This window comes from Hipposideros armiger, unplaced genomic scaffold (genome assembly GCF_001890085.2).
Source record: "Hipposideros armiger isolate ML-2016 unplaced genomic scaffold, ASM189008v1 scaffold_498, whole genome shotgun sequence".
NCBI classification, from domain to species: Eukaryota; Metazoa; Chordata; class Mammalia; order Chiroptera; family Hipposideridae; genus Hipposideros; species Hipposideros armiger.
The window spans coordinates 993184-1014038 of NW_017731848.1; the positions used below are offsets into that span (position 1 = coordinate 993184).

Below are 20855 nucleotides of genomic sequence, written 5' to 3' on the forward strand. Positions count from 1 at the left end.
ACAGCAACCTGTCTGTTCCCCTTCCCCCAATTCCCCAGCACTGTTTCCATCCTCCCAATTCCACAATAAAAATCTTTAAAAAAAAAAAAGACATAGGTTTCAGAGAAACATACTATGCACTTATGAAACAGCAAAATAACTTGAGTTGGATACACTTAAGCAATAATTGCTTTTGTACTTTTTCAACCAAATTTATTAGTGATATTTTTACGTTAACTGTGAGCTTTATAAAGTACGGTTTGTTTATGGTCTGTGTCTGTTATATATGGATGAGTTGTAACTTTTTTACTTACTGATTATTTTCTAATTTTCCTCTTTGTTCAGTGATATTGGGATTGGTCAGTCTCAAGATGACAGCATAGTAGGACTCAGGCAGACGAAGCACATCCCGACTGCATTGCCTGTCAGTGGAACCTTGTCATCCAGCAACCCTGATTTATTGCAGTCTCATCATCGCATTTTAGACTTCAGTACTACTCCCGGTGAGCATTGCCCATACTCCTTTTGTTTCATTGTAGTAATCCTTCTCCTCCTGATGTAATGGTAATGCTGTTACTATCTCTCTGGGTTTGGCATGGATTAATCAGATGTTCAGAGTCAGGGCGGACCTTAAATTTCAAGCATTTGGAACCAGCCCCTTTTAATTCATGAGAATATTTTGATATGGCTATGGGCAAGTTCATCTCTCTGAACTTGTGTTCTCTTTTGCAGAATGAAAATAACATACCATGCAGGCATTACTAGGTTCTTTTAAATAGAGTAAAAGGCATATCTTAGGTCAGCTTAATGGGCTTTTCAATATAATAAAGATGAACTTTAGATTTAAATTTTTTAGTTTTTGCTACTAACCTGGCAATCTTGTGTGCTGCTGGTGTGTATTGATGTGTTTGCCTTTGTCTGTAGCTCATTCAGTGACCTGTAGGGAAAATGTGTTCTTGAAACTTATCAGTATGTTGACTGAGTGAAACCTTTGGAGAAGAGCTATATATAGTAAGGGAGAGGTGAGAGTTTAGTGTTAACTTTTCTAAGGAGGGTTTTTCAGATTACTGCACTTAAACTGTATTTCCGTATGTTAAAATCCTTTCTATTTAATGTATGTCTTTCTTACTTCCAGACTTGCCAGATCAAGTGCTAAGGGTTTTTAAAGCCGATCAGCAAAGCAGATACATCATGATCAGCAAGGACACCACTGCGAAGGAAGTGGTCATTCAGGCCATCAGGGAGTTCGCTGTGACTGCCACCCCTGACCAGTATTCGCTCTGTGAGGTCTCTGTCACCCCTGAGGGAGTGATCAAACAAAGAAGGCTTCCTGATCAGCTCTCCAAACTTGCTGATAGGATACAACTTAGTGGAAGGTATACAAAACCTATCTTTTTGAATTTGTTTACACTCCCCTCCCCCTTCCTGCTTCAAATCCACATGAAAGTCTAAGAGATGAACACTTTCAAAGGGTTTTCAAGATTAAGAATCCATCCCCCACCACCCCTGTTCACCAAGAATTGCTTTATCAAAGTAAATGCATGGACCCTCACAAGGATGTCTTAACTCTTTTGCTGCAATGTTTGGGTATGTTTTTCTGTGGCTTGCACTATCAACAACAAAGATGTTTTATATGCCATCTTTTGTAACATCGTGTAATAAATTTTTTATGTCATCAAATAAATGCCATTAGATTCTAATTTATCTATTCTTAGATTTATTGATGCCACTTTGTGTTGAGTTTTTTTTGCTAAAATTCAGTAAAAATGGTAAATTTATTACCATATAACAAAAGTTTAAAATTAAAATAATGTCATTTATGTACAAAGCTGCTCAACATGTTATTAAATGCATAAAATAGTCAAAATATCAACTTCCTATTTTTTGTGGAATTTTGGCACATTTTGAAAAAAAACCTTGAAATCAACGCAGCGAAAGAGTTAAGAACTTGTTCAAAACAAGGGCACTCTGACCTAAATGTTGTTAGTGCCCGCCAATGTGCAAGGAGTCACTGCTCAGGCTCACTCGTTTGGACACCAGGCTGGCAGAATGGGAGAGGAAGCGTCATGTAAAGTTACATTGGATTGATTCAACTTGAACCCATCAATAGTCATAGATTCTCTCTGGGAAAGGTAGAGTGATGACCTGTGTCTGATCTCTTCTGCTTCCTCCTCAGAGCTAATTTCCTTATTTAAACTGAAAATTTTAATGTAGCTGTTTTCTGTGTTTTAGCAAAAAAAAACACAAAAAATTAAAATATTTTATCTAGAAAGCAAGAAAGGACAGGAGAAAAAGGAATTACAACTGTTACACATAAAATTCCATGGGATTTGTTAGTTTCCCTCAGTGACTTCTGGATAGGTGGTTCTGTGATCTGACATCGAAGTTAGCCGTATTTTCATAGTCAAAAAGAATTCTTCCATCACTGGAGTCAGTGTTCTATCAAACGTTCTACAAAAAGCAGCATTCTTCTTTTGAGGAATATCATGCGACTTGCTTAGCTTCAAATTCTGTGTTTTTCTTAGGTATTACTTGAAAAACAACATGGAAACAGAAACCCTTTGTTCAGATGAGGATGCCCAGGAGTTGCTGAGAGAGAGTCAGATTTCCCTCCTGCAGCTCAGCACCGTTGAAGTTGCCACGCAGCTCTCCATGCGAAATTTCGAACTCTTCCGCAACATTGAACCTACTGAATATATAGATGATTTATTTAAACTCAAATCAAAAACCAGCTGTGCCAACCTGAAGAAATTTGAAGAAGTCATTAACCAGGAAACATTTTGGGTAGCATCCGAAATTCTGAGAGAGACAAACCAGCTGAAGAGGATGAAGATCATTAAGCATTTCATCAAGATAGCACTACACTGCAGGGAATGCAAGAATTTTAACTCAATGTTTGCAATCATCAGGTAAGAAGAGCATGTCTGTGTTAAGATGCAGTTCATTTTGCAGGTTAAAGATATGTTTCAATCCAGGAACACCATGTAATTTGTGTAAGTACCTGTAGTCATTTTTAATTGAATCAGATTCAACAATTCTTCTCTGAATCTCAGTCTTAATTTTTAATTTAAAATCTCTTGTATGCTGATTTGAAGCCCAGAAAAATCTATGTTCAGAAACTTTTTTTTTTAATCTCTGTTATCTTGGACAAATTATTTGAACTTCTCTGACCATCAGTTTATTACTCTTTTAAATAACAATATGCTAGAGTCATAAAGGAGATTAAATGATGTATAGCAGTCCCCCTTATCCATGGGGCATACGTTCCAAGACTCCCAGAGGATGCCTGAAACCATAGATGGTACCGAACCCTAATATACACTATGTTTTTTCTTTTACATACATACCTATGATAAAGTTTAATTTAAAACTAGGCACAGTAAGGGCCGGCCGAGTGGCTCAGTTGGTTAAGAGCTCGCTCAAGAATTTGAGCTCTGAGCATCAGCGGTTTGAGTCCCGGCCCGAGCTGAGCTGCCGCTGAGCTGCCAACAGGTGGCAGGATGGCTCAGCTAAAAAAAAAAAAAAAGCTAGGCACAGTAAGATATTAACAACAACTAATAATAAAATAGGACAATTGTAACAATATAGTGTAATAAAAGTTAAGTGGATGGCCTTGAGGCCATTATTAAGTCAAGTAAGGGTTACTTGAGCACAAGCACTGCGATACTGTGACAAACCTACACGGCTACTAAGTGACTAATGGGCGAGGAGCGTACATGGCATGGACCCACTGGATAAAGGGCTGATTTACGTCCCAGAGGGATGGAGCAGGAAGACATGAGATTTTATCATTCTACTCAGAATGGCACACTTATGAATTATTTATTTTCTGGAATTTTGCATTGAATATTTTCATACTGGAGTTGACCGCAAGTAACTGAAACCAAGGAAGGCAAAACCGTGGATAAGGGGGGACTACTGTAATGAAAGTGGAGTTCCATCAGCCAGCACGAAGAAGATGCCCAGTAAATGTTTTAGATTGTGGCTGGAAGAAAATATAAGCTGAAACGATTAGCTAAATTGATGTTGGTGGTGATTATTAAATTGGTCATTTTCTCTGTCTAGGAGTTTGATCATATTCCCGTTACTGTTACGGCTTTTGTTTTATTACTATAAAATGTTTGGTCAGTCTGCTCTGTGCCATGCAGCTTTCTATGTATGGAGACAAAGCAACGAAACAAGGTCCTACCCTCATGATACTTGCATTCTAGTGGGTTTTGTTCATAGTAAACAAATCAGGAGAGTATAACCTTCCATTGTCATTACCTAGAATTATTAATAGTTTCTTATGACTATTTCTGTAAATTGCTATGTATATACAGCATACATAGCACAGAGGTGTTAATATGTTAATAAATCCACAGTGCACTGTTTCACTTCTTTCATTTCACAAGGTTGAGTCATTTAATTTTATATCATTTTTCGTTTTTTTCATCTCAGTGGCCTAAACCTGGCACCAGTGGCAAGACTGCGAACCACCTGGGAAAAACTTCCCAATAAATACGAAAAGCTGTTTCAAGATCTCCAAGACCTGTTTGATCCTTCCAGAAACATGGCAAAATATCGCAATGTGCTCAATAGTCAAAACTTACAACCTCCCATAATCCCTTTATTCCCAGTCATCAAAAAGGATCTCACATTCCTTCACGAAGGTAAATATAAAGTAGAGGATTTCTACCTTCCTGTGTGGAAGCATAGAATAAATGCCATGTGATTCCCTTTTTCTTCTTTCCCAATGATTAGGAAATGACTCAAAAGTTGACGGGCTGGTCAATTTTGAGAAGCTAAGGATGATTGCAAAAGAAATTCGTCACGTTGGCCGAATGGCTTCAGTTAACATGGACCCTGCCCTCATGTTCAGGACTCGGTAAGTGTGTCATCTTCAGTAGCACGTGTGGGATTAGAGAAGGTTGAGTTGAAAGCTCCCTAATAAATTAGAGAACTGTGAATGTTTGTATATGGAGCATGGCAGAAATTTTATTAACTCACACAGAGACTCTCCATTGAGCTCTAATTTGGAATAAATGTCTTATTCTGCATCAAGGGCACTGTTAACTGTCAGTGAAAATAGTTTGTTCTTCAGACATTTGTCTTCATTTAACATGAGGCACAATTATTTGTTCCTTATTTTTCAGAACACTGACTTGTAGAGCTAAAACCCCCCATAGTTGGTATTAGGAACTAAAATACTATGTAAAGAACCCAAATGGTATTGTTTCAATATGCACACAATGGATTTAGCTGTCAGTATAGTAAAAAATGATTAGTCCAGTGAAGGAGAGAACAGGAGTCAGTCTTTTAGAACAAAAAAAAATGTAAATATATTTGTCTTTTGAGCCACATAAATATGTCCGGTAAAGTTGTGTGTGTGAGGTGATTATGCAGTTTAATGTTTGTGGGCTTCTTGTACTGCTTATCCAAAAGTCTAGTCCTTTCTTTCTGAGCTTGTGATCTTTCTGTCTCTTTCTACACCCATGCTTCAATCTCCATGGCTCTCACTTACAGGAAGAAGAAATGGAGGAGTTTGGGGTAAGTGGTGGAGACCTTGCATACCCACACACAGTTCTTATTCTGCTCATTGCATTGTTTTCTTACCTACTATATTTCCTGATGCTTCACATTTTTGCATTTTTTCTTAACCCTCTTGCTCTAGCAGAATTTCAGTTGACAAACTGACTTCAAGTTTAATCTTTTGGGGCTTTTGCTTTTGAGATCATGATCCATGAGAGCTGTGAAACGATTGATGATTGGTCCAGGGAGCTGTGGGCCTGGCATACTTCTCAGCTTTCAGAAAGATTTTATTTTCACATAATTTCTGTGTTTTAAAATGGGAAAAGCCTTAAGTGGGGTGAGGGGAGGAAGGATGTGAGAAGGAAAAAGTGTGCGATTTAAACACGATTGCACAGATATTTGAGAAGTCAATACTATATGTAATATAAAAGATGTGCCCCTAGGTGTTAAAACGAAATTTTTTACAGCTCAACTAACTACTGTTTTCATTCTATAAACCAATTCTTTTTAAAAATAATTCTTAACAATTCATGTGCTAGTTTCTGTACATAAATGTTTACATTTGCATGTCCATTTTATTAACAGTTTGACCATATTACCTTAGAAACTCACTACATTTAACCCAAGGAATAAGAAAACAATTGTAAACATTGTAGCTCATCTTTTTTTTGAATCTATATAAAACATCCTCTTTTGGAGAAGTAAATTTAATGTAAATCCTAATGTATTCTTGCATGAGCTTTTATGTATAATTACTAGTATGTGCTGGCTTCTGTGAGAGGGGACTGCCTCGAATGCTCTATAGATGTGAAAATTTCCTAGTTAGAACAGAACAGGCACCAAACATACATATGTATGTACGTAAGATTCTTGTTTAACTTAAAAAAAATTACATTATTCTATATTACTTGGTGTAACAGTTTACTTACTAGAATGAAGCATGTGACGTTTTGAACATAGAATATATGTCTTGGCACGTTTCAAATGCACTAATCCCATGCTAGAGTGAGCTGCATATCTATTTACCTTTTCATCTTCCAGGTCTCTCAGCCAGGGTAGTACAAACGCAACAGTGCTAGATGTTGCTCAGACAGGTGGTCATAAAAAGCGGGTACGCCGTAGTTCCTTTCTCAATGCCAAAAAGCTTTATGAAGACGCCCAAATGGCGCGGAAAGTGAAGCAGTACCTGTCCAATTTGGAGCTCGAAATGGATGAGGAGAGTCTTCAGACATTGTCTCTGCAGTGTGAGCCAGCAACCAACACATGTGAGTCTTTCCTTACTAGGGCTGCAGAGTCTGACGGGAATGCAAACCTGATTCCTAGGCAGTGGTTCGGGTGGTGATGAAATAGAGCTTGGCGCAGGAGGGAATAGTATCCTGAGATATACCAGCCTTCCCCTGGAAGGCGGCTGTGGACTACCACGCGGCACTGTCCTAGGCCAGCCCTCGTGTGCAGCTTATTCAGGAGGACTGCTGTTTTGGTTTCATCCCAGCACACTCAGTAGGCAGGCAAAGACACCTGGGTGTATGTGTCTCCCATCTGCATCCCTAGTTTTCTCACACAGATGCTTCCACAGTGATGGGCAGGCTGAGAGGGGTAGGGAGTCCAGCAGATCAGAGCAGCACAGAACTAGGCATGCTGGCTGCTTTTGTACCGGCCGCCTGGACAGCACCCAGCATTCCGCTCATCAGCCACGTAAAGCAGCACTCCTGCTCCACAGGGAACCACAACTCAGCCGAAGATGTAGCTTCCCAGCCTTTATACATTGGGCCAGGCTAGAAATGGGGGCAGTGCTCTCTCTATATGCATCTGTATCTGTAAAATACAGGTATTCTCCATTCAGGGCACAATTAGGTCTTTGATGGGCGGGTTTGAAGATACCTTCTATAGAATGTCGTGTTAGATAGATGGCTGGAGGAAATTCAAGTTACGAGATTTACCCGGGACACTGTAAAAGCTCTTGTGTCATGATGCAGAGCTTGTCTTCTGCAGCCACGTTGGTCTAAGTTCAAATCCTGTTCGTTGCTCACCCTAGCAATGTCACCTTAGGCTAGTTACTTGTGCTCCCTAATCCTTAGCTTCTTTATGTGTAAAATACAGGAACCATATATATGTCACTGAGTTGGTTTTAATATTGAGATACTATATATATATAGCATTTAATTGTCCTATTAAATCGGTTTGCCCTCTCTCTGCCGTGGAATTATACACTCAGTATAATACTCAAGCAGTATTGGCTGTTATTAGATAACATAGATAATCCTACCCCATAGGAGACAGAATTTGATATTAAAAAGATTGCAGTTAGCACCATTTATTAAATAAAAACACAGATCATATATGTCAAGGAATTTTGGACACCATTTTAGAAAAATAATTCCTAACAATTTTCCTTTGTAGTTTTTATCATATACTTGTTGGGGTTTTTTATATACTTACACAAAATATATTGAGCTATGCACATTTTTCTATTTTTATTTTTAATGTGGTATTTAATAGTATAATCAGCTTTTGAGACAACTAGCTTCATAACATAAATATCTTTGTCCTGTCATGCCTTTAATATTTTCTGTCCCTAGGGTTCACCTCCTGCCCCCATCTCTGTCCCTGTGTGTAGGCAACAGGAAAAAAGAGACACATTTTAGTATTCTAACTGCAGAAAATGCTCATGTCGTTCTAAAATTATCTTGTATGTAGCTACTAACGTCTTAAATTTCTTGTTCTATTTTCACACCAAACAATTATCAGTACCTAAGAATCCTGGTGACAAAAAGCCTGTCAAAACCGAGACCTCCCCGGTGGCCCCAAGGGCAGGGTCACAGCCGAAAGCGCAGCCGCAGCCGCAGCCGCAGCCACCGCCCCATAAAGTCAGCCAAGGACTGCAGGTTCCTGCTGTGTCCCTTTATCCTTCACGAAAGAAAGTGCCTGTGAAGGATCTCCCGCCTTTTGGTAGGTGGTTCAATTCACATCCTCTTCTGCTGCCATGTACTGGCATGTTTTTTCAGATTAGGAAAAAATGCTTATCTTGGATAACTTCATCTAATATTCATGAGTCGCCCCCTGATTTGTTACCTCTGATAAAACACTAATGTTCAGGAAGTTAAAGTTGACTTTTGCCAGTGGAAGGGACTGAATTTATAGAGTATCTCATTTAATCATGCTCGTTTGTCATGGTGGGAACTGGGGGCATGAAATGGGGGGATTATGCTTTTACTGATTTGATTTTGAGTGAGTACAGAACTTGCTGTGTTGTCCATGTACATTATTTAAACTAGTTTTGCCTTATGATCAGTGCATTACTGGGATTTAGGCAGAATATTTTTTAAATGAAATGATTTGTCTGGAGGTGAACTCTTATTTGTTGAATCCCTGATACTGTAACTTGAGGTGGTGTGTGTGTGTGTGTGCGTGTGTGTGTGTGTGCGCATGTGTGTGTTGGGGGGGGGGAGGGGTGGTTTCTACAATTAATTCCTGAATGTTAAGGGGCAAAATCATGCTTCATCTTTTCTATTGAAAGTAATAGATCTACTAGTTTAGTTTCTTGGTGTAAATGAGAAAACAAAATTATTTTTCATAAAATATACTGGTGTTTTTTTCCTACATAAATGTGAAAGAAAACACTGTTAATAAAAAGAAAGACAGTTTTTAAAAAACTGTTAGCAAAGAGTTTACTTAGATAAAATAGGGTATTGCTAACTAAGGCAGTTCCTGCCCAGCTATCCTTATGAGCTGGGCGGGAGTTTTATAGCACATCCTTTATATACTCTTATCTTTGGCTGGTTCCTGCTGGTCAGCAAGAGTCCCATTTGTTTGGGGTTGAGGAAGAGCAAGGAAAAAATACCTTTACTTGACATTTCCCCTTTCAAATACTTGTATTGCTCCCCCTATCACAAACAAACTGAATAACATGTTTCTTAACCACCGTTTTCCCTGCAACCTGACTTCTGTTTCCTTTTTTACACTGAACATCTTATATCAAAGTTACTTAGTCTTCCTTTTAGCAAAATATAGCCTATTAACCCACATGTGGGTACCACAATATAAAACTACCCTCCACTTTTTCAGAGAGAATCTCTCTCAAAATGTTTTGAGGCCTATTTGAATTTATGAACTTTATAAAGTTTTTTTTTTTTAATTTTATAAATTTTTTTTAGTTGTATAAATGTGAATGTAATAGCCATGTGCCTTCTTATGATAGTTAAGCACAACTATTTAAAGTCAGGAAATATAAAATATTAATTTATAGATGCTGAGGACTCGGGCAGATATCAGTTAGAAACCACATCACAGGAACCTTGTGCCTTTTCTGAGCTTCCTGTTTATACTGTGAGGGGTCGAAAGACCCACTGAAATTGTAAATGGGTTGAAACTAAATGTAATATTAATTATTAACACAAAGAAAGTTTTTTAGTTATTAATACTATTTCTTTTCAGTCTTGAAAATACATATTTAAGTTATTTCCTTTCTCTTATAGGTATAAACTCTCCACAAGCTTTAAAGAAAATTCTTTCTTTGTCTGAAGAAGGCAGTCTGGAGCGTCACAAGAAACAAGCAGAAGATACGATATCAAATGCATCTTCACAGCTTTCTTCTCCTCCCACTTCTCCACAGAGCTCTCCAAGGAAAGGTAAAGCTAAAGCACTTATTGTTTGCCTTCATAGCAATATATATATTTCAGCTATAATAAATTCCGTAGTTATATAGTCCATCATTTTTGATATTACAAAGTCATTTAAAATGATGGACTATATAACAACCAATGGGCATTTTCCTCTCCGTTTATAAATTTAGAAGAATTTTGTTTGGCATTTTAAAAATATTATACGTGTAGTAAATGGTGTTAAACTTATAACTCTTTTTAAAAAATACCTTTAATTTTTTTTATTTAATGCGAGTGTGGAAACAGTTCTTTTTACACTGACAGCTGTTCTAACTAAATATGATTATACAACATCAATTACAGAGTAGGGAACTTTAGAAACATAAGAAAAACTAATACCTTCCTGATTTATTTTTTCATTGTATTAACACGGGTCTTGATTACCTTTTTTTGTTGCTATCTTGCTTTATTTTTACAGAGGTGAAATTTTAGGTAACCAAACTTGCCTCCTTACATTGATACTTTCTTATATTAAAATAGTAGATAATTTTCTGCCACAGAACCCTCCAGGTTACTTTTCTTTTCCTGCCCATTAATTGAATGGGTGTAAGCCGATGATGAATGCTAAAACAGTTTCCCCTAGAGGAAGGCCAAAAAGATGAATAAATTGTGAGATTTCACTGAAACAACATATACCTCTCCTGTTTTACCTTTTAGATATTTCAGACATCTGTGCATTTTGTGTGGGTGTCGGTTACTGTCCTTGTAAACAGATATATCTAAATTCTTCTCTCATCCTGTTGTCAGGTGGCAGTGGCATTCAACTGAGATCTTTTGGCTCCGGGCAGCTGGACTTAACCAGTTCCTCCTCTTCTCTTGGAAGTGAGAACAGTAACAAGAATAACAATGCACCACGGACCTGTGGGATAGGTGGGGTTTATAGAACCAAAAGCGGGGTGGGAAAGAGAGGAATCATCTCATTAGTTAAGGAAAATGGGAGAATTCCTCTAAATGTCAAGTGCTCCATCTGAGTGATTCTTTTCTCTAGAGATATTTTGTTGAGCAGACTGTTCAGGGAAGGCTTTCAATCTTGCCTGTCAGAGCTTGTAGTATGGCTTATAAAAAGACATTTCACAGATGAAGACATTAAATCTTATCAAGACCTGTGCAACCTTTAAAAAATAAATCAGGAATTAACAGTTTGCTGAAAGGATGGGGAAGTTGTACTATATAGAGAGTAAATTAGCAACATTTAGGGGCTCTAGATTTAACGTTTTTATTAGGTAAGTCGCTTTGGAAAATTTGCATTTCATACATATAATCATATAAAATCAATACTCTTAAGTTACACGAGATCCTTAGTAATGTAAAAAAAATGAGTACTGAGAAAGAAGATTTGGAGGTTTTTGTTTTTCATTAAATATATCAAGCTAAGCCTCTTCCTTTGTGATTTTCAAAATTATTTTTAGCAACAAAGGGAGTTAAGGGTCCTTCAGGTCAAAAAATAAATATCTGTTTTTAGACATTTTAAAGTGATGGTCTAGGGAGAAAATGGAGATTTTGTACATTACATTCTTGAAAACAACTGGCTTTTATACGATTTGTCCAATATATCATTAGCGTTGAAAAACCAAATGGCAGAAATCCAAAGATATTTTCTTTAGGTTTTATTTCTTATTCTTCTATGTCCACTTAAAATTACAAGTAAAATACATATTTCCAGTTGAATTATTCTATGCCATAAAAACAGTTGGAAATGAGATTCCTGACTTTGCTTGCAGTTTGAAAGAAAATATACTTTTAGATGTGATCCTAGTTATTCTTCATAGTTTCTTTTCTATAAACTAATAATAGCACAATTTGTATTGAAGGTAGCTATGAAGAGTCAAGTAGTACCATGATTTCTGCCTCATTTTCTGGCTCTCATAACAGCGTTTCCTTTTTTCTTCTCTGAACTTTCACTAAGCAACTTAAGCTTCATTTGAGTAAACGATCGTTATCTCAGTTACCCACCCGCTCGCCACAAGTAAAGGGTCCCCCCCTCACTTCATTGGCGATACCTTTGGCCTTCCTTTTGTTTTTGCTTCTGTTTGGTAGACTTCAGTGCTATGTTCTAAACCTACAGCATCTCATTAACATAGTTGTATTTCCCACGCAGGCTATACTTTGGCTCCCAGTGGTACTGTGGATAATTTTTCAGATTCTGGTCACAGTGAAATTTCTTCACGATCCAGCATTGTCAGCAATTCTTCCTTTGACTCAGTGCCAGTCTCGCTGCATGATGAGAGGCGCCAGAGGCATTCTGTCAGCATCGTGGAAACAAACCTCGGGGTGGGCAGGATGGAGAGGCGGACCATGATTGAACCCGACCAATACAGCTTAGGGTAGGCGCCTTTTCTTTAGTGTTCTTTTTCATTCTTTCTTCCATCTTTTAAGAATGAGTCCTTTTTTCTAGATGTGTGTTTCTATTTATTTTACACAATGCCTAAGAACTTTTCTCCCATCCCAGTTACGAATTTTCACAGTTTCTAAGTTATTAAATCCCATGCTAATTTTGTTGTGCTTTTCAAGTTTGGTTAATCCTTTATTGGAATACAGTTAGTTGTTCTGTGCTGAAGGCAGAGAGTGACTCTAGGATATATCTCAGTTCTTTTGTATGAACTGTCTTCCTGAAATCATCAGATTACATTGAGCCTTGTAAGGAAACTGATCCTTTATTATAAGCAAGCAATTGGGGTTTTTTTCCCCCCACTTTGTTTTATGGTAACGACAAGGTGAGAAAATTGGACATGGCAGAATTGACCACTATAATGTAGTTCCGTGCTGCTTTCATCCTATCCCTGGAATGAAAGAAAGCCACCTTTCTAGGAAAAAGTATTTTGGTTTTATCATAGGTTTGTTAGTTAACAGCCTTGCTTTTTCTTTTCCATTTCTTTTGACCACGTAGGTCCTACGCACCGATGTCTGAGAGCCGGGGCTTATATGCTGCAGCAACAGTGATCTCTTCTCCAAGCACAGAGGAACTTTCCCAAGACCAGGGGGACCGGGCTTCCCTCGATGCCGCCGACAGTGGCCGCGGGAGCTGGACCTCATGCTCAAGTGGCTCCCATGATAATATACAGACCATCCAGCACCAGAGAAGCTGGGAAACACTTCCATTTGGGCACACTCACTTTGATTATTCAGGGGATCCTGCAAGTGGATGGGCCTCTGGCAGCCATATGGACCAAATTATGTTTTCTGATCATAGCACAAAGTACAACAGGCAAAATCAAAGTAGAGAGAGTCTTGAACAAGCCCAGTCCCGGGCAAGCTGGGCCTCTTCCACGGGCTACTGGGGAGAAGACTCCGAAGGTGACACGGGCACAATAAAGCGAAGGGGTGGGAAAGATGTTTCCATTGACGCTGAAAGCAGCAGCATACCATCCGTGACCACAGAGGAAACTAAACCTGTTCCCATGCCTGCCCACATAGCTGTGACTTCAACTACTGCAAAGGGACTTATTGGTAAGCTTATTAGAGAGTTGGTCATGTCTGGATCGTGGCTTTAATCTAACTTATTTCAAAAGTAACCATGATGTGTTTGTGGTCCTTTTCCTCCTTTTGTCCCCTCCCCCCCAATTGCTGTATAGGGCTTGAAATGAATAGTGGTTAAGAGCCCAGGTTCTCTCGTCCGGTACATGTAAATATTTTCCAATATAGTATACCTTCAATACCTCTTAGCTATCAGGATCAGTAGGTTGTCATTATGGATATTTTCTGGTCTCGTATTGATCTTTTTTAGCTGAAAATTATCACGAAAGATGGCCATTCTCTGTAGAGGAAGAATTGTTATTTCATTGAAACTTTGAAATATTTTGTTACTCTATTTTGTTCCCTTGAATTGTATTTAGAACTTTACTTTGCATAAAAATCTTCTAATGATTTTTGTTATGCAGAGAAATTGTTTCTGTGCTAAACAAATTTTCTCTGTACTTATGGAACGAGGGAAAGGGTACTCAGAGAAAACGTAATGAGTTAGAACCTAGCAGTCAGGCTCTGATTGGGGTTGCAATCACGGTTTTGCTACTTCCCTAGCTTTGTGGCATTGAGCAAGGAGCTGAACTATGTCTGTTTCCTCATCTGTAAAATGAGTTTAATAATTTCTACTAATACAGCTCAGCTGGTGTGAGGATTAAAGGCATTCTCTGCGAAGCACTTAGCACAGTGCCCAGGTAGTAACTGATAAGTACCTGCTAGATGCTATTACTTTGCTATGTTGCCTGTTGTGAAACCTCTCGTGTTCCCTCAATCCTACCAGGATGTATTTTCTATGGTGTATTTAACATCCGTGTAATTGAAGTGTAGGAACACATTCTAGTAGATAGAGTGAGAAATTCTGGAGTGTAATAATTACAGATATCACTTTTATTAGTAGGGAAATTGTAGTTATTTTACCATGTAAATAGTCATGGGTGGATGTCCAATTTAATATCCTTTCCAGATGAACAAGGAGGTGACAGTTGATACCTATTCTTAGGTTGCAAATTTTATAGCACTTTCTTTTAACAAACTAATACTCAGACTTTTTTATTGCAAAGGAAAGAATAATTTTTAGTTCCTAACAGTTCAGTCTAGAAATTTCAAGAAAGTAAAACTTTGATTTTACTTATATTTACAAATTCATGTTCTAGGTCATGAACATTAATAAAAGGATTTTAGAGAAAAATACATACCTTCCACGTAGTTTGAATTTTTAAATTTGCAAATTTTTTTTTTTTTACTACTTTTTCAAATTTATTTTGATTCACTATTGTCGGAAGTGAGGCTCAAGACCGTAAATAATGTGGAATTGATTCCTGCGTAATAAGGGTAAAATGCCCAGCAAAGAGGGAATAGCCTGCCTCATCCCTGGGGCTTGGCGAGTAAGGCACTTTTACCAGGTTAACTATAGCATACTGTGGACATAGTACTGGGCACCTTTCATATTTTCTCTTTGCTTAGTCTTTCCAGTAAACCCAAGGGTTACATGTTAACCTTATTCCTATTTTATTAAGACAAGTAAGACAAGTTTTGAAATAGTTCGTTTAAAATAATTTCACCACACAGAGATAACGTTGTGAATATTCGCTTCAGTTAGCATCCATCCCCCATCTCTATCCCATACCACACAAAATCACATTTGCTCTTCCGCTGTGTGTGCTGTCTTAATGATGATTCGATAGGTTTTCGTGGACATAGGTGGCATGAAATCGTCGTCCACAGCATTTTTAATGGCTGGTACCTTGTCTTCACTATAGCGCGGAAGGAGGGCAGGTATCGAGAGCCGCCGCCCACCCCTCCAGGCTACATCGGAATCCCCATCACCGACTTCCCAGAAGGGCCTTCCCATCCCACCAGGAAGCCTCCGGACTACAACGTGGCGCTGCAGCGGTCTCGGATGGTCGCCCGCCCCGCCGACACGGCCGGGCCTTCGCCCCCGCAGCAGCCGCACACGCACCCCGCGAGCGGCAGGCCGGTCAACAAGCCGCAGTGGCACAAGCCCAACGAGTGCGACCCGCGCCTCGCCCCCTATCAGTCGCAAGGGTTTTCCACCGAGGAGGACGGTACATACGCCTTCTTAAAACCGTAAAGTTAGATGTGTCCGCTGATGCTGCCTCTCCGCTTGCCGAGGAGTGCCTGTTTTCTGAACGCCCTGAGCACCTGTGTCTTTAGCCATATTCTGCACAGAGAACATTTTATATTTAGTTATATAACCCAAATTCGGGGTTATAGCTTTTGACTGCTTTCTTTGTGTTGAGTTGTTTGTTTGTTTGTTTTTGTTTGTTTGTTTTCTAAATGGCTTAAGAAATACCGGAGATTGCAGAAGTGGTCACTTGTACAAGTGTGCGCATGGCTGGATTTCTTTCCTAATTCTCAGTGCTCTGTGGAAATATTATATTTGGACTTTTAATGAGCTCCAAAGGAAAGCCTGATAAAGAAATACACTTCTCTATGACTTTGCCTTCCTTGTACAAGTCTACCGGGCTATGCTAGAATGAGGATGAGGAGGGAGAGCATGGTATCCCTCCCCCGCTTTCTTTTTTTTTAAGTTTTATTTTAACATGTTCTGGTACACAAACATTACAGAAAAAACAAAACACAAAAATGAAAATTGCTTATAGTCCTGCCACTTGGCAGATAACCACTATGAACATTTTGTTATATATCCCAGACTTTTTAATGTGTATGTGACTATAGTCCAAAAAAAAAATCACATGCTGTTTTATAGCTTTTTTCAATGAATTAACTTTCCAATCAATTAATACACAGCATATCTATTTTTGTATTGTGTATATAAAGATATGCATCAGATATACTTTAGTTTTAATTTTTTTTTAATCATTGATCATTACCTAGAAAAAAAGACAAGGCTTATAAGTGAAGTATACTAAAAAGAATAGCCATAGTGTATTTTTATTTAGCACATCAGTGAACGTATTCTCTCTAAGCATAAGAAACAACTTCTTGCTCATTGATTTGCTTTTTCCTTTCCTGGTTGTGTTTGCAGAAGATGAACAAGTATCTGCTGTTTGAGGCACAGGCGTTTCTGTATCCAGCGTGAGGCACCTCCAAAGAGAACGCAGGAAGACGTCCCTAGCGTCGGAGCCTTGGCACTCCCCTTCTGAGGATGGTGGACCGGTTTGCCTCCTTCCCTGCCTTAAAAGCAGCATGGGGCTTCTTCTCCCCTTCTTCCTTTCCCCTTTGCATGTGAAATACTGTGAAGAAATTGCCCTGGCACTTTGCAGACTTTATTGCTTGATATGCACAGAGCAGCAATCTTCAAGTTCCCGCTGTTGCTGCCTCTGCCACGTCACACAGTATCATTCCAAATTCCAAGATCATCACGACAAGATGATTCACTCTGGCTGCACTTCTCAATGCCTGGAAGGATTGTTTTCAATCTTCCTTTTCGATTTTAATCCAGTCCCAGCACTTGGTCTCATTGGGATAATGAGAAAAGCTAGCCATTGAACTTCATGGGGCCTTTAACCCACCAAGGAAGACAAAGAAAAACAATGACATCCTTTGAGTACAGTGCTTGTCCACTTGTTTACAATGTCCTCCCTTTTTTTTTTTTAATGAATTTAAAGATTGTGTTCAGAGAGTAAATGTTATATCCATTTAATGATTACAGTATTATTTTGAACCTTTAAGTAGGATTGCCAGCCTGGGTTTCTAAAAAAACCAAATATGCCGGACAGGGTGTGGTCACACCAAGAAGTGGGGAAGACCTGGCTTGCGACCCTGTCTTCCCGTGTCCTTCTGGCCTCACCCGTGAAGTGCCCTATCTTGGAGAAGTATAAAATGTTAGCCAATTACTTAGATACCAAGACACCCCGTCCACTCCTTCCCCAGTGGGCGGGGTTCTTCTATAAACCTGTTTGCACATGGCCAGGGGAGGGAAATAGGACTTTCGTGTCCTGTGTCTGAGCCTTATGGAGTGCGGGACAGTGTCATTGGAGGGCGTGTCCTGCTCCATTGAGATGGATGGCAAACCCCATTTTTTTAAGTTATGTTTCTTTGATTTTTGTTAATTTAGTTTTAGGGATTTTTTTTTTGTTTGTTTGTTTTTAAAGAGAAACATTTATAACTGGATAGCATTGCAGTGAAAGCAGCTGAGGATGTTGGAGCTAATGCCAGCTGTTAATACTGCTCTTTCAAGACAGCCTCCCTTTATTGAATTGGCATTAGGGAATAAACAAGCCTTTAACGTGATAAAAGATCAAAAACCTGGTTAGGTATGCCAGCCTTTGCAAGGTAGGTTAGTCACCAAGACTGACCGCTAAGTGGCTCTATGGATGCTATGGATAGAGAAGGCCGAAGTGTAGCAACCACCTGCTCACAGCTGCTATTAACCCTATAATGACTGAAATGACCCCTCCACTCTATTTTTGTGTTGTTTTTGCACAGACTCCGGAAAAGTGAAGGCTGCCAATCCGAGTAGTACTCAAATGTGAGGAACTGCTGGTCTTGGATTTTTTTTCCATTAAATTCAGCTGATCATATTGATCAGTAGATAAACGTAAATAGCTTCAAATTTTAAAAGTCGAATTGCAGTGTTTTTTCACTGTATCAAACAATGTCAGTGCTTTATTTAATAATTCTCTTCTGTATCATGGCATTTGTCTACTTGCTTATATATTACATTGTCAATTATGCATTTGTAATTTTACATGTAATATGCATTATTTGCCAGTTTTATTATATAGGCTATGGACCTCATGTGCATATAGAAAGACAGAAACCTAGCTCTACCACAAGTTGCACAAATGTTATCTAAGCATTAAGTAATTGTAGAACATAGGACTGCTAATCTCAGTTCGCTCTGTGATGTCAAGTGCAGAATGTACAATTAACTGGTGATTTCCTCATACTTTTGATACTACTTGTACCTGTATGTCTTTTAGAAAGACATTGGTGGAGTCTGTATCCCTTTTGTATTTTTAATACAATAATTGTACATATTGGTTATATTTTTGTTGAAGATGGTAGAAATGTACTATGTTTATGCTTCTACATCCAGTTTGTACAAGCTGGAAAATAAATAAATATAACATAAAGCCTTGTCTATATTCTTAATGAATTGTGCATGATTTTTATTATCAAAGTGTAATAAAGCCCTTGGGTCTCACAAAAGAATTAAGACCTCAGGAGGCTGAGGAGACAGTCTCTTTACCCTACAAACTGCCCAAGAGCCTAGTCTTTTATGTAGCTCTCTGTTGATTCAGAGAAAAGAAATCAATATCGTTGATGTTAAACCAATCCATGTTCAGAAATCACAGTGTTTCTTGAGACTCAGTGAAAAACAAAGATCAAATCACTGTGTATTTACATAGCATTTGTCTCTCCTCAACCCTTTTCCAATAAAAATCTCTGTGGGACACACTGGTTTGATTCCCGGTCTACATACTGAAAAACAGGACTTTAGAGAACTTAAACTGAACTTCAAGACCAAGACTGCTAAGTTAAGAGTGCAATTTAGCGACTGATTTGAGCCTTCGGATGCGTACATAAAATGTCATTGTGACGTCTGTGAGTCCTAATGTGTGGTAAGTCTGAATAATATTTCAGTCTATCAGAAGGGTGCTTATATTTAAAAAGGTAAAAATCAGCTAAGAAGCAACCTATTTAAGGACATTTTGAAATCAAGGACTCATTTCTTATCCTCAAGCAGGCGTAAATGAAAAAGTCCCATCCATCACTCACTGAGGAGCCTCAGAAGTCAGAGTGGAAGCACAGCACCAAACATGAGGAAATGTGAGGAAGTCTGAAAAGGAGTCAGGAGTTGGCCAAATTTAATCTTTCTGAGGAATTTGTGCTAGCTGTCCTGGTGAGTATATTTTGAAATTCTAGCCATCAAAACAGTTGGAGAATTAAAAACAGTAGCTCAACCGTATCTTTTGAAAAATGAAGATACCATGTGTATATGTGTGTTATGTGCTCACCCCTATGATCTATTCATTATAAAACCCATTACCCAGGGACACCCCTATCAAAACAGCAACTCATGCTCTATTTAATACAATGCTCTATTTAAGTTTCTATCATTCAATAGCTTAATTTTCTAAAGTCTGTTTTGAAAATTGTTAAGAATCTGATGTTTTGAAGAATATCCTCATTATATTTTATATTCTGCAAAAACATAGGAAAATGATAAATCAGCCATGATACCTATTATCCCCATTTGGTATGAGGTTATCTGTAAGTAGCAAAAGACTTGTCTCTGCTTCAGGGTTTCAAGAAATAAATACATGTTCATCAGGTGTATCAATAGCAGTGACAGAGTTTAATGTGTGTCAATTAATAATAGAAATTTGCCAACTTCTAGGAATGTTGTAGAAAGTGTTCGCGAACGTCTGATGCTTCCTTCTTTATCAGAAAAGCCAAACAGACCAAGTTCTGTTTTCATACAGGTTAGAGCCCTCAAAATATTTCCTCAGCTTTAATCCATTCCCCTCTATTGTGAGGTATAGAGTTTATGCTCATCAATGCTTTAATATATTTTGGCTCCAGTTCACTGATAATCTCTCCAAATGTTCTTGAGTGATGCAAGCTGCTGAGATTGTGTGTGTTAATAACACACCTGTTAGGTCTGTGTACTAATGTATTTCTCAGTGCATTATTATACTTGTATTGGTGCCGAAGAAAAATGGAGCCTCTCTGAGTCCTTGAGTCCATGATCTTGTTCTCCTTTAAAAATAGCATACTCAAAGAATAAAGGAAGTGCAGCAACTGAAGGGTCAAATTGTTGACTGGAGAGGCAAATGATTTTGTGAATATTCACTACACGTGTCAAGTGGAAGTTGAAAAGGGCAATAATGTAATGGAAATGAGTGAGGCAGACAGCAACAGAGGTGACATGACACTTTTAAGAAAGACCTTAAAGTGAAAAAGAATTTACCCAGTTGAGAATGAGGCAAAACCATTCACTTAGAACTGAAAAGTAATACGTAATTGCACCTTTTATCAACATTTCACATTTTAGCCAAATGTAAGGCAAGCACAATAAAATTCCTGCCTATGTTTGAGATTTATACTTATTGCCCAGTTAGTTTTTACAGTGGCATCCCTACGTAACAGGAAAATTTATAGAGGTGATTAAAACATTGCATGCAAGGGTAAAGAATCTTAGAAAAGACTACATTTCATGGGCAATCAGGTCATAACAATTTTGATTATGAAAAAAATATCTAAGCATAGAATATAATATCTGAAGTAAATTTAGAATCAAATGACCAATTT

The 20855-nt window shown here is 38.3% G+C and overlaps 1 protein-coding gene across 11 annotated transcripts in view; it reads left to right on the forward strand.

The window, feature by feature from the left end:
* The window catches only part of RAPGEF2 (Rap guanine nucleotide exchange factor 2), a 245736-nt gene extending 227063 nt beyond the window's left edge, over positions 1 to 18673 (forward strand). For 5 of the 11 annotated variants that reach the window (XM_019667499.1, XM_019667500.1, XM_019667507.1 and 2 more), the window contains 14 exons: positions 325 to 482; positions 1115 to 1355; positions 2505 to 2888; positions 4420 to 4631; positions 4723 to 4846; positions 5485 to 5508; positions 6532 to 6755; positions 8239 to 8439; positions 9966 to 10118; positions 10899 to 11021; positions 12250 to 12475; positions 13039 to 13598; positions 15371 to 15676; positions 16621 to 18673. In XM_019667499.1, the coding sequence (XP_019523044.1) occupies positions 325 to 482; positions 1115 to 1355; positions 2505 to 2888; positions 4420 to 4631; positions 4723 to 4846; positions 5485 to 5508; positions 6532 to 6755; positions 8239 to 8439; positions 9966 to 10118; positions 10899 to 11021; positions 12250 to 12475; positions 13039 to 13598; positions 15371 to 15676; positions 16621 to 16646 (2962 nt within the window). In that variant the 3' untranslated portion in view covers positions 16647 to 18673. The remainder of the gene's footprint in view (positions 1 to 324; positions 483 to 1114; positions 1356 to 2504; positions 2889 to 4419; positions 4632 to 4722; positions 4847 to 5484; positions 5509 to 6531; positions 6756 to 8238; positions 8440 to 9965; positions 10119 to 10898; positions 11022 to 12249; positions 12476 to 13038; positions 13599 to 15370; positions 15677 to 16620) is intronic. The other 6 variants (XM_019667503.1, XM_019667504.1, XM_019667510.1 and 3 more) reach the window with 4 other exon arrangements.
* Positions 18674 to 20855: the final 2182 nt, after the last annotated feature.